At 44.3% G+C, this 13,656-nt stretch overlaps 1 protein-coding gene across 1 annotated transcript; it reads left to right on the top strand.

Annotated features, from left to right (window-relative positions):
* The first annotated feature begins 2,632 nt into the window (after positions 1-2,632).
* On the top strand, positions 2,633-3,697 carry LOC149126500 (small ubiquitin-related modifier 1). The gene has a single exon (XM_089333722.1). The coding sequence runs from the start codon at positions 2,753-2,755 to the stop codon at positions 3,056-3,058; it is 306 nt and encodes a 101-aa protein (XP_089189848.1). The 5' UTR covers positions 2,633-2,752; the 3' UTR covers positions 3,059-3,697.
* The last annotated feature ends 9,959 nt before the right edge of the window (positions 3,698-13,656 follow it).

Here is a 13,656-nt window from a genome sequence, read left to right as displayed (position 1 = left end):
GGAAGACCTTTCTCTCTCTCTCTCTCTCTCTCTCTCTCTCGTTGAACTCTGTCAAATAAATTAAAAAAAAAAGATTTATTTATTTATTTGAGAGGCAGAGTTACAGACATAGAGAGAGGTCTTTCATCTGTTGGTTCACTCCCCAAATGGCCACAATGGCTAGAGCTAGGTCGATCCGAAACCAGGAGCCAGGAGATTTCTTTGGGTTTCCCACATGGGTGCAGGGGCCCAAGCACTTGGGCCATCTTCCACTGCTTTCCCAGGACATCAGCACTGAGCTGGATGAGAAGAGGAGCAGCCGGGACATGAAATGGTACCTGTATGGAAACAATCACTGCAGGCAGGCACTTCACCTACTACACCATAGCACCAGCCCCAAGGGCCATTTTTAAAAGTTGCAATTACAAAAAATAAATTGGGAGGGGGGGATCAGATATTTGGTATAGTGGCTGATATGCCACATAGGACACCCACATTCCAGATCAGAGTGCCTGGGTTTGAGCGTTAGTTTCACTCCCAATTTCAGCTTCCTGCTATTCACACCCCAGGAGGCAGCAGGTGATGGCTTAGGTAATTGAGTCCTTGCCATTCACATGGGAAACCTGGATTGAGTTCGTGGCTCCTGCTTCAGCCTGGCCCAGTGCCGGCCGTTCCATCCATCTAGGGAGTGAACCAGCAGATGAAAGATTCCATCTCTCTCTCTCTCTCTCTCTGTCTCCTTCTCTCTGACTCTTTCAAATGAGTAAATAAATATTTAAAAAATACTAACAAATGAAGTTACAGGAGGAAGAAGAGTAAAAAATAGAGGCAGAGGACAAATAAAGAAAGACTGAGCCCAGATGCAGCCGCGTGTGTTGGTTGTGCCTTTGTGTCATCAAGATCAAGGTATCCAAGGTCCAGAATCCCACCCTTGATTTGACTTCCACTGCAGGCCCCAAGTGAGCTCAGGACACACTCTGGACAAAGCCACTTTACTGGCAGCAGGGACCACTGCTGAGTGTTCTATGATGATGAACTGAGCAGGATCGTGTTTTGTGCTCGTAGCCCTACCCTAAGTGAAGGGAAGCAGAGCAAGGATCCGGTTTTGCACACTCCACCAGCCCCAAGGTGAGTAGTTGATTCAAGAGCATCAACAACAACCTTAAGGAAGAATGAAAGGCTAAGAAGATATTCCACAAAGACCCTTGAGGAGGTGCAAGACTGTATAACGCTCATCATTTTCACCTTCTAAATGAGCTCTCCAAGTTGTTTGTCCTGGAACCTTCTCTTCCTGGTGGGAAAAGGCTGCAGATGGAAGAGAGCATGACCTCTGGTGGCTGGAGTGTGACACTATTTGATTTGGGGGTTCAGGGCTTGGGGAATGGGACCACCACGTACCCACCTGACTGTATTTATGGAGCCCAAAATGAAGCACTCATTAGTACTTACTGATAGGAAGCACTGAAGCTCGAGAAAGAAATGGGAGTGAGATCTGGGGCCTTAACTGCTGTTTTACGGCATCCAGAGCAGCACTGCCTGAAAGAAATGGAATGTGAACCACACATGAGTTTTTAAGTTTTGTAATAGCAACATTAAAAAAAGCAAAAAGAAAATCAAAATTAATTTTACTAACATATTTTATTATACCACAATCTGTCCATAATTTTATCCATTCAATGTGTAATCCTTATTAAAAATGATGTAATATATCATGTAACCCAGCCATCTGGGAATTTACCCAAGGGAAATGAAATCAGCATATGAAAGAGTTATCTGTGCCCCATGAAAATCCTGAGAGATTTACAATTACAGTACCTCTCTACTCGGATGGGCCACATCGCGCGTGCTCAGTCGTCATGTGGATAGTGGATATCCTATCTGACAGTGAAGATCAAGAATTTTTCTTGATTCTACATAGAATCATGGAAGAGTTTTAAGCATTGCAGTGACAAGATCAGATGTGTGCTGCAGGCACATCACTATAGTGGTTGTGATGAAGGTAGAATTAAGGGAGCAAGGCTTAGAAGCAGGAGGATAAGGTAGGACAAAAGTACAGGTGAGGGCTGCTCAGGACCTAACTGAGTTGGGAGGACAATGGTATGCTTGAAATTGCTTATTAGGACCCACTCAGAAAAATGGAAGAGAAAAAAAAAAAACAGGGAAAAATCAATATGGTCAATTGATTACTTAGTGATGAACTTGATGAAAAGCCAAGGAGGGGGCAATACGCAATCTGGAGCTTGGCAAAAGCAGCAGCATTGCTACCTCCAGGCTGGAAGGGCAAGGGGGAGAGGCGGAGTTAGCCAGAAGCTCATCTGACTGTTATGGACGAGAACTGTGGGTGGGCTGCCTGGCATGAGCAGGGAAGAGCTGTCATGGGGGACATGCTGTTGGAGGCAGAGCAGGAGAAAGAAATGTCCTGGCTTCTCCCCTGCTCCCACTCGTCAGTCTCCCAGCAGGGTTTCCCATTGCCCATTCTATCTGGACATTGCTGATAATGGAAATATGACTTCTCTGCAATGCAGAGGGGAAAGGAGAAAAGGCAAGGGGTAGATCTGAGGGCAAACAGGAAGGAGAAGGAGACACATTTTGAAAACGTTTAAGAGGCAAGTTGGATAAGTTGAAGACATATGGTGAGAGAGAAAAAAGAGTCAAAGGGGAGCCGCGGTGTTGTGCTGTGGGCAAGGGAAAAGGATTTGTAAACCCCGGAGCGAGGTTCTGCCTACCCGAGGCCGCTGCTGTGCGGAGAGCCCCGGGGAAAGCCACCATCACCATGTCTGACCAGGAGGCAAAACCTTCAACTGAGGACTTGGGGGATAAGAAGGAAGGAGAGTACATTAAACTCAAAGTCATTGGACAGGATAGCAGTGAGATTCATTTCAAAGTGAAAATGACAACACATCTCAAGAAACTCAAAGAATCATACTGTCAAAGACAGGGCGTTCCAATGAATTCACTCAGGTTTCTCTTTGAAGGTCAGAGAATTGCTGATAATCATACTCCAAAAGAACTGGGAATGGAGGAAGAAGATGTGATTGAAGTTTATCAGGAACAAACAGGGGGTCATTCAACGGTTTAGATACTCTTTATTTTTTTTTCTTTTCCCTTAATCCTTTTTTATTTTTAAAAATAGTTCTTTTGTAATGTGGTGTTCAAAAAATGGAATTGAAAACTGGCACCCCATCTCTTTAAAACATCTGGTAATTTGAATTCTAGTGCTCTCCATTCTTGTTTTCATTGTGCTGATTTTTGGTGATCAAGCCTCAGCCCCCTTCAGAGGGCCCTCTCTTTTTTAAGATTCCGTGTGTACACAGAGAGGCCACCTTTTTCAGGACTGTGCGTTTTCAGGCTTGTGGTGATGATTAAGAATGACTTTCCAATTGGCCCTGAGATCCTAACAGGTGATTGCTTCACTCCTGGACTGTGACTTTCAGTGGGAGATGGAAGTTCTTCAGAGGACGGAACTGTGGAAAAATGACCTTTCCTTGACTCGAAGCTACTTCTAAAAATCTGAGGGTCTGGACCAAAAGAAGAGGAATATCAGGTTGGTGTCAAGACGACAGATTCGGTGAGAGAAATGACTAACTCCAAAGATGGCTTCACTGGAGAGAAAGCATTTTAATTAAGATTAAAAAAAAATCTTGTCAGAAGATCCCAGAAAAGTTCTGATTTTCATAAGCAGTTAATAAAATTACTCATGCAGAAGTGTACAACAGAACACTGCTCCTTTTGATTTCATTTGTACTTTTTGGCCTGGGATATGGGTTTTAAATGGACATTGTCTGTACCAGCTTCATTAAAATAAACGATATTTGTAAAAACCAAAAAAAAAAAAAAAAAAAAGAGTCAAAGGTGATCATCAGGGTTCCCAGAGTTGGCATTTCCAAGCCAGCTTGATGTTCCCACCCCTTCCTCCCTGACGAGTCCTCCCCACAGAAGACTTGAAATCCCTGTGAAACCAAGAATCTGAAGCAGACCCAAGCTTCTGGATGGCTGCATACAAGCAGGTGCTCACGTTTAGAAACCTTGCAGGCTTAGTGACCAGTTAGGAGGAAGAGCAGATCTGTTATACAACTGAGGATTATGTTAGAAATGTTAACACCAAGGAAGAATGATCAGCAGATATTTGGATATTTGAACTGAAATTCAGAGGAGAGGCCATAGTAGAAGATCAAATTTGGGAGTCCTTAGCATAATGGAGTAGCTAAAGTGTGAAGTTGATATGTGTGTGTGTGTGTGTGTGTGTGTGTGTGTGAGAGAGAGAGAGAGAGAGAGAGAGAACCCCTAGGGATGGCAGGGATGGCAGAACACAGTGATGAGAAAAAAAGAGGAGTATGAAGGAGGCCAAGGAGGACGATCAGAGAGGAGAACTAGGAGAGTGCAAGTCGCTGAAGGCCACAAGTGGATTCTTCAGTGAATTCTGGAACAGAAGTCATCAGCTCGTCCATTCAACAAATACATATTGAGCACTTATTCTATATAAGGCAGTGTTCCACATACTGCGGGTACAGCAATGAACAAACAAAAATCTGTCCAGATTTGATTTACACCCTGGATCACTCCAGCAAAGAAGTCCAGATGGAGAACGAATGGGGAGCATTGGATTGGAAATGGAATGTCTCTGGTGAACAATGAGAGGAGTCCCAAGTGTGATAAGCTCAGCAGACAGATTGTCACAAGTTGAGCTGGGAGGTGAAGGGGTAGAAATGGTGGGAGTAAACTATTCTTTTGAGATGCGTAAAAAGGAAGTAGCTATGGTACACTTGATAGAGAAAACACAAGTTCGAATAGAGTATTTTGGGGCTGGTGCTGTGGCATGGCGGGTAAAGCTGCTACCTGCAGTGCCAGCATCCCATATGGGCGCCGGTTCAGGTCCCAGCTGCTCCACTTCCAATCCAGCTCTCTGCTATGACCTGGGAAAGCAGTGGAAGATGGCCCAAGTCCTTGGGCCCCTGCACCTGTGTGGGAGACCGGAAGAAGCTCCTGGCTCCTGGCTTCGGATCAGCTCAGCTCCGATCCCTGCGGCCAACAGGAGAGTAAACCAGTGGATGGAAGGCCTCTCTCTCTCTGCCTTTCCTTCTTTCTCTGTGTAACTCTGACTTTCAAATAAATAAATAAAATCTTAAAAAAAAAACAAATAGAATATTTCTTTTTCTTTGGCCAAGGGTGTCTCATATGTACTGTTGAATGTAAGTGTGGGCCAGATGTGAGAGAGGGAGCCAAGAAGGATGAGAAAGTTGAAGATTTGCAGAGAGGATACTTAAAGTTGTGTTCTGATACAGGTAGGAGTCAGGAACCCAGAATCTTGTACATTAAGGACAGCTTGATGGGGCGCACTTGGGAGCAAACTGTTCCTTACCATTCTTTTTTCTAGTGACTACTAAAATAGCATCCAGGTTCAAAACAACTTTGAGGGTAGAACATGTGTTTCCCTGAAGATTGATGGTCTTTCAGATGGCTCTGTTTGTTGAGCAGAGGGAGGGTGGGAGAGAAGTTTTCTTTCTCCTGTTCCTTCACCATCTCCTGCACTCCCCTGCTGTTCTTGCCTCCATGATATCTCAGCAGCTAAAACACAACCCAGAATTGCCTCCCCAACCCACTCAGGGTCCAGCTTGCCACAACTCTCCACTTAACTGGGCCCTTACCTAGGAACCCTGAGATGCCAAGTTTCTAAGACAGCAGAAGTGCTTGGGATTCCAGGAGGCCCAGTGTGCAGCAGGGGGTGAACAGGGCGGCAGACCGCGCAACATCCGGCCACTGGGAGTGCAGAAGGGAACTCATGCTTATGTGTTTCCCAAGCAGGGCTGCTGATGGACAGACACAGGACAGACCCTAGACATTCTGCCCTGAAACGCAGCTCTCCGACAGTGTGGGCACATTCAGAGGGAACAGAAAGAAGCCTGCAGGCTAATCTTCCCTCTGTCCTCTCTACTTCACACATGGAGACGAGAATGATTTTCAAGAGCTGAGGTAAGGTGAGTTATCTCCTGGGACTACTCTGGAGGCCCGTCCCAAGCCAGGCTCAGCAGGGAGGTCCTTGGCCTTCTAGATCATTCACTAGATCCTCTGAGCCTCCGTTCATAGGGTAAAAAGGCCGTTGTGAGGGTACCTCCCTTCCTGACTTTCCTGGAACCAGCGCATGCTCCACACAATCTCAGAGGCACACACACTCACCGAGCTCTCCAGGACACACTTACGCAACGCCTTCCTTCCTGATCTATTCATCAAAACAAACCCCTTCTTCCCATGATGTCAGCTTCTTCCCACTCAACTGTGGTCTCAGGCCAAGTCCTAAATCTATGTGGTCTACAGGGATATACAGAAATAACAACAACAAATCTAAAGGGATAGTCAAGGAGAATAGATAGAGGGTTAGGTATGCATATACGAGGGTACTTCAAAAGGCTCATGAAAAATGGAATTAAAATGTTTATTTTGGTGCAAAAAATTTTGAAATTCATGCATTTTTAAAGATTTATTTCATTTATTTGATAGGCAGAGTTGTGTGTGTGTGTGTGTGTGTGTGTGTGTGTATGGAGAGAGACAGAGAGAGAATCTTCTATCTGACGGTTTACTCCCCAAATAGCTGTAAGGCTTGGAGATGGGCCAGGCTGAAGCCAGGAGCTAGGAGCTTCTCCCGGGTCACCCAGGTGGAAGCAGGAGTCCACGTACTTAGGCCTTCTTCCTCTACTTTCCCAGGCACATTAGCAGGGAGACGAATAGAAAGTGGAGCAGCTGGGACTCAAACCTGTGCTCATATGGGATGCCGGCATCACAAGCATCAGCCTAATCTGCCATGCCGTAATGCTGGCCCCTCATGTTTGGTTTTTCATGGAGGGGCAGCTGTTTGACAAAGAGATCAAGTTGCCTCTTGGGATTACCATATCCCATACTGGAGTACCTGGTTCTCTGTTTCTAATCTATCTTCTGCTAATGCAATCCCTTAGGGGCAGCAGATGATAGCTCAAGTATTGGGGTCCTTGCCATCCACATGGGAGACTCACATTGAATTCTGAACTCCTGGCTTCAGCTTGACCCAGTCCTGGCTGTTTTGTGCATTTGGGGAATGATCCAGCACATGGAAGATCTCTCTTTGTTTCTCTCTCTCTCAAATAAAATGAAAATAAATTAAAAAGTTTTGACTTCATAGAAAATGCACATTATGAAAAAGATACATGGCTTTCAATTTTTTGTATCAAAATCAACTTCCTTTAATTTCATTTTCCATTAACTTTTTGAAGTTCCCTTGTAACTATGTAGTATATGTCTGCATATATATATATAGATGGATTGATATATACTTATACCCAGATATACGCAGGTATATTCACAAACACACATTATAAGTAATAAATATACACCACTGGTGCACAATTTCATTCAGAAATTGTCTCAGAACAAAATTTCATTCAAATGCTAACCTACATAAAACAGAATCAAAAATGAGAGTTTTGGCTTTAAAAAACAATTACTTCTAGTGCAGTTTGTTTATGATTATAAAACAACCAGATGGAAAGCAGTCTGGGGGAAAAAGTCTGTTTCGTCACTGGAGCGAACAAAACAATTAGAATGCAAAAAAACGTTATGTCTCATGAACATGAACACGACAGGACTTTCTTCCTGAATGGTGACTGCATGAATGACAGCCACTCGACTCCAGGAATCTCTGGAGACCCAGTATCCCTTACAGCATCAGCTGCAGGCAGAAGAAAAAGAGCTGGCTAATTTGAAATCAATCATTCATATGCATTTTTAATCTTCCTAATCTGTAGCAACTGTGGCCCGTCAACTTTCCTTCCACACGGCCACTGCATTTCTTTTGAGGAAAGCAAGATTGGCAAGCTTCCCTCCCTCACTTACTCTTTCATTCATTTTCTTTTTCAAAGAAAAAAAATCCCCAGGGTTCTCTTCAAGTGATTTTTGAGTAACCTGAGCAGAAACAATTAGAAATCCATTTATTATTAATGTGTATTTTTTCTTTTCCTTTTTTTAAGGCATGCGAGTATTTTAAGTAAAAGAGCACTTTCTACTGATCATGTTATAAGTACTCAAAGTATCTACAAAGGAAACCAGGGAAGAAAAAATAAGTCTAGACAATGCACGCTTGGAAAAGAGAAAAATTTCATTCAAAGCACTGTAGTAGAAGATGATCAGAAATTTCTCTATTGCTCCTTTTGTATATCACCTACAGCATGTGGTTAACTACTGAACAGTTAACTACTGTTCCTGCTTTAAGAATGGAAAGTCAAAGTTACAGCTGATAAAATGAAGTATTAAGAATATTTTAGGGCCGGCACCGTGGCTCACCTGCAGTGCCAGCATCCCATATGGGCACCGGGTTCTAGTCCCGGTTGCTCCTCTTCCAGTCTAGCTCTCTGCTGTGGCCCGGGAGAGCAATGGAGGATGGCCCAAGTGCTTGGGCTGTGCACCTGCATGAGAGACCAGGAGGAAGCACCTGCCTCTTGGCTTTGGATCGGCGCAGCGCCAGCCATAGCGGCCATTTGGGGGGTGAACCAATGGAAGGAAGACCTTTCTCTATCACTGTCTAACTCTATCTGTCAAATAAAAAAAAGACTATTTTAAAGATAAGAAAGAATTCCATTTGGTTACCTTTTTTTTCTCTTTACAGCTATCCACTTGCATTTGTATGAACATTTTTCCTTTATTTTTTGATTAAATTTTATTTTATCAAGTCCCTTTCTAATAAGTATATTTTTATTTAAAAGTGGGAAATATATACCATTCTGATATAATCATGTAACTATATTGGGCATTTTTATTTTTTCATTTTTTATTTGCATGGATTTCCATGAGTTGGTATTCAAAGATTCAGCCTTTTACACTTGACATTATCTTTCTGATATTTTGCTAATGTTGCTATACCGGATTCTTAATAATTATTTATTTATTTATTTATTTTCATATTTTATTTTTTAAGATTTATTTTATTTTGTTTGAAAGGCAGAGTTACACAGAGAGAGGTCTTCCATCTGCTAGTTCATTCCCCAAATGGCTGTGACAGCGGGGCTGGGCCAGGCCAGAGCCAGGAGCCAGGAGCTTCATCCAAGTCTCCCACGTGGCTACAAGGGCCCAACCACTTGGGCCATCTTTCACTGTCATCCCAGGTGCATTAGCAGCAAGCTGGATCAGAAGTGGAGCAGCTAAGACTCGAACCAACACTCATATGGGATGCTAACACTGCTGGCAGGGGCTTAGCCTTCAGTGCCCCAATGCCAGCCCCCTTAATACTTATTTAAAATGACTTATATATGGGTCAGGTGTTTGGCCTAACAATTAAGTCAATAGTTGGGATGCCTGTGTCTATCGGTGTACCTGGTTATGCTCCCCTGAACTGAGTTCCCAGCTCCTGGTCTAGCCTGGCCCAGTTCTGGAATTACAGGCATTTGAGGAGTGAAATCAGTGGATGAGAGCTATGTATGTGTGTGTCTATGTCTGCCCCCCTCTCTCTCTCTCTGTTTCTCCCTCTGTCTCTCAAATAAATAACTTTAAATGAATATAAACATGACATGCAGCATACATATATATTTGTGTATATATCTAGATATATAGGTATACAATAAACTCATATATATGTATGTGTGTAAATATATATAAATTTATTCAACTATAGCTCTTGAATATTTAGGTTGCTTTTCTTATTATAAATACTAATGCTATATATGCAAATTCTCCCACCTACTAACAATTATTTGTAACTGCAATGCCAGTAGTCACAGCACTTTCACAGTCATGTGCAGACATGTGTAGAGCGGTGAAAACCTTGAGTCATTCAACATGCACATTCCCAGGGGAGGCGGAACAAGGTGCTGCTCTGCCTTCTTCTTCCGTTCTTTCCCACACTGCAAACAAGAGTCCTCTTTATGGACTCCTTGATGTCATGGCTTTGGCTTTTCTTTTTATTGGTGATTTTATTGTTTAAAATGGTGCTCAATCATAGTACCCAAGTGCTGTCTAGTGTTTTGAAATAGCAGAAGGCTGCGACATGCATCATGAATAAAGCATGTGTGTGTGTGTGTGCACATGCATGTTTGTGTGTGTGTTAGATGAGCTTCCTTCAGGCACAAGTGACACTGCTGTTGGCTGTAGGTTCAATGTTAATGGATCAACAGTGTATATTAAATGAGGTATCTTTAAACAGAAACACACATTTATAACAAGGTTATAAATCGATCCATTAATGAAAATGTGATCAGAAGTTCATTGGAACCTTATTCTGTATTTCCCTCAGGAGAAATGATTTGGTATTTGCTAATTCAATATTCAAAGTAAATTTACAAAATACTACTACCATGAATAATAAGAAACAACTATATTTTCATGTTTTGTTTAAAAGCTTTTGAGAACAAACCATCATTACAGAGCAAAGTTTATATTCCTAAGCCTATCATTTAAAGCCTATGCCTTCATGCCCTGAACTGATCCTCTAATATTATCTTTAATCCCCAATATAAACTTTTGCTGCTAGAGAGATTCGTGTGTGCTTATAAAAGAAAGCTAACTGAAGTAAACACCTTCAGTCCTGCCAACAAATTCTGCTTCAAGATGATATTCAACAGCAAAAATATACAACAACAAAAATCGTTATTTTTCAGGCACCTAGTTAGAGGCACTTGCCCTTTTGCTTTTAAGCTCTCAGAATCCACTGTTGCAGGAAAACTGTGTTGTTGGTGCCATGTTAGTGACTTCATCCACAGTCCTACAGCCAAGTCAGGCTGTATTTGCTCCAATCTATGTGAGCTCCTGACTCAAGGGAACAGTGGTTTGCACACTGCACACTGTTGTTAACTCTGACATTCTCTTGAGTGAATGCAGTCCTGTAGCCAGAAACTGTTCCAGAAAGCATAAGCAAATAATGATATCATAGAGTGTAGCCTTTATGGCTGGTTACAAACATTTTTAAACTGATTTGTAGACATTTTTGGAATGAAGTACTGCAGATTATGGAAGCAAGTGGTTAGCCTAGTGGTTAAGACATCAGTGTACCGTATCAGAGAGCCTGGATTCAATTCCTGGCTCCAGCTCCCACTTCTGCCAATGCATACCCTGGGAGGTAGCGATGATGGCTCAAATAATTGGGTTCCTGTCTCCCATGTAGTAGAGTATTTGGGAAGAGAATTAGGGAAATCTCTCTCTCTCTCTCTCTCTCTCTCTCTCTCTCTCTGTGTGTGTGTGTGTGTGTTGTGTGCATGAGAGCCTTAAATGAATAATAAAAATTTTAAAATATAAGAGAATTGCAAACCATGGGATTAGGCCTGTATTTAACTCCAGGTAGATTTCTTACTGTGATGTAAGCCTTTTCCATCATCTCACACCATCAGTAATCTGATGTCTTCATAGCCTGTGTGACAATGTTGGGGGCAACAAAGGGTGCAGTCTCCACACTTGCCTCTTCGCTGGTGATGATGCAGAGGTGGCATCATCTTGCTGAGTAGCTCAATGGCCCAGGAGTCCTGGGCTGTGAATAACAATTGTGCAATGAGTAGCAATGGGAGAAATGAGAACAGCAAGAGAGGCAGCTGTGGTGTGGACCAGGCTCAGGAGGCGCACATTGCTCCTGGAAGGCTTTCAAGGGAGGAGAAGATTTGGGTTACACACTATGTGTAGACAATGTGACTCCAACAGATCCCCACTCCAACCATACACTCCCTACAACCCGACCACTCTGCTCTCCCAGCATAATACTCCGTTCCCAGCCTTGGCTCACTGCACCTGCGTCGACTGCCCCCCTCTCTCAGAATGGCGAGTTCCCTCTGACCTGCGTTCTCTGAGCAGGCTGAGTCTGAGCTACACTTTCCTGTGTGATCCCCCTGCACCTTCCTATCCTGCAGGCTAGAACTACTCGGATTGGATTGTAATGATCTGTTTTCAGGTCTGCCTCCTTGACCAGGCCACAGAGTTCATTGCCAGTAAGGACTGAGTCTTCTCTCTGCCTCAGTATTAGCCTGGTGTCTGCCATGTGTCCTGGTGGTTAAATGCATAGACAGGCATACACTTTTGACAGGTGAATGTACTTTGCTTCTAAACATTCCCTGGCTCTCAGCTTGTTAGCAGGCCTGGCTGGCTCAGACGGTGGAGTCAGAAGATGATAACAAGGTAGCGCGGCTTGCTGTTCTAAGGCAGAAGGACGTGATCTGAGAGAAGTTGCAACCAGGCACTGAGAGAAGGAAAAGATCCACTCTGCTCTGGCTCAGTGCAGAGAGGGAAGGAGAAAAGCTGGAGGTCAGAGCGGCAAGTGCTGGGCAAGTGTTTTCTGACTTCTCGCCAGACAAAACTGCGGAACAGGGAGTGCTGCTGGGTGAAGGGAAGCAGAGGGGGGACTCGTGCCATCCTGCCTGACAGAACTCTGGAAAGGGGCCAGAATGCGGCTGCAGCGGGTCAAGCCTCTGCCTGCAACACCGGTATCCCACGTGGGTGCCAGTTCCTTCCTCCACTTCCAATCCAGGTCCCTGCTAATGCACCTGGGAAAGCAGCGGAGCATGGCCCAAGTTCTTGGACCCCTACACCCATGTGGGAGACCCAAAAACTCCTGGCTCCTGGCTTCGGCCTGGCACAGCCCTAGTTGTTGGCAGCCATTTGGGGAGTGAAACAGTAGATGGAAGATTCTCTCTCTGTGTCTGTCTCTGTCTCTCTCTCTCTGTAACTCTGCCTTTCAAATAAATAAAATAAATCTTAAAAAAAAAAAAAAAACACTGGAAAAAGATCCACCCATAGGGTAGCCCCAGGTAGCCAGTAACTGTCTATGCTGAGAAGATCTGAAACGTGTTCTAGGCCCCTCCTCCCCTGTGGTGTGGAAGAGGATCCACACAGACTTGCAAAACATTTAGATACACAGCAGGTAGCTGAGAAGTAAGTGCCACGATGGCCAGAGAAGACACGCTGAACTGACTTCTGTGCAGATGCTGTGGCTTGGACCATTAAAGCCAAAGGCCAAATGCAGAACCTGGCTGGGACTCAGAGGGGTCCCCTATACCAGTAGGGCAGGCACGAGACCCCACCTGCAAGCGGGCACCAGAGCCCTGCCAAGAGACAGGCCAAAGACCAGGAGCCTCAGGCGTCAGCTGCTGATCCCAGCAGAGCTCCTGCTACCCAGCAAGACAGGGAAAGGAGCGCCAGGACCAAAACGGCCAGGAGATCTCTGTGGGTCAGAGGCCCTCTTACACCTGGCAGTCATATCCAGACCTGACCATGGTACTGCCTTGGCAAGAGCACGCATGTGGGGCACGGAAAGAAATTTAAAGATACAGTATTTATGTGTAAAGGAACAGGCAAAGTAAAAAGCAATTAGGATGTAGATAAGTATTTAACCAGCCAGTTAGAGGCTCCCACCCCACCCCATCCAAGGCAGTGAGAACTAAAAAGGGAGCTTTGCCCAACTAAGCAACAAACTTTATTGGGGGTGGGGTGGGGTAGATGAATTTCCTTGTGTTAGTTTTTCAACTCTACCATAAATGAGGGGGAAAAAAAAGACCAAAAAGAAAGGGTCACACTCTTTCCATACAGCAGATGGGAGAACACCTCGCAGTGAAACAGTGGCGGGTTTCTGGCGGCTCTGTGCCCTGTTGCCCAGGGATTGGCCTCCTGTCTGTATTTCGACAGACCCTTCTTTTGTGAGGTCCTGTGCTAGGAGGGGAAGGACAGAGCCACACACAGGGACTC

Source organism: Oryctolagus cuniculus, chromosome 5 (genome assembly GCF_051225735.1).
Source record: "Oryctolagus cuniculus isolate XC-2025 breed Fujian yellow rabbit chromosome 5, ASM5122573v1, whole genome shotgun sequence".
Taxonomy (NCBI): domain Eukaryota; kingdom Metazoa; phylum Chordata; class Mammalia; order Lagomorpha; family Leporidae; genus Oryctolagus; species Oryctolagus cuniculus.
This window is presented reverse-complemented; position numbering and strand designations above follow the sequence as displayed.

Bases quoted from the DNA above. Each gene is read 5' to 3' on its own strand.
- LOC149126500 (XM_089333722.1), top strand. From the start codon at position 2,753: ATGTCTGACCAGGAGGCAAAACCTTCAACTGAGGACTTGGGGGATAAG.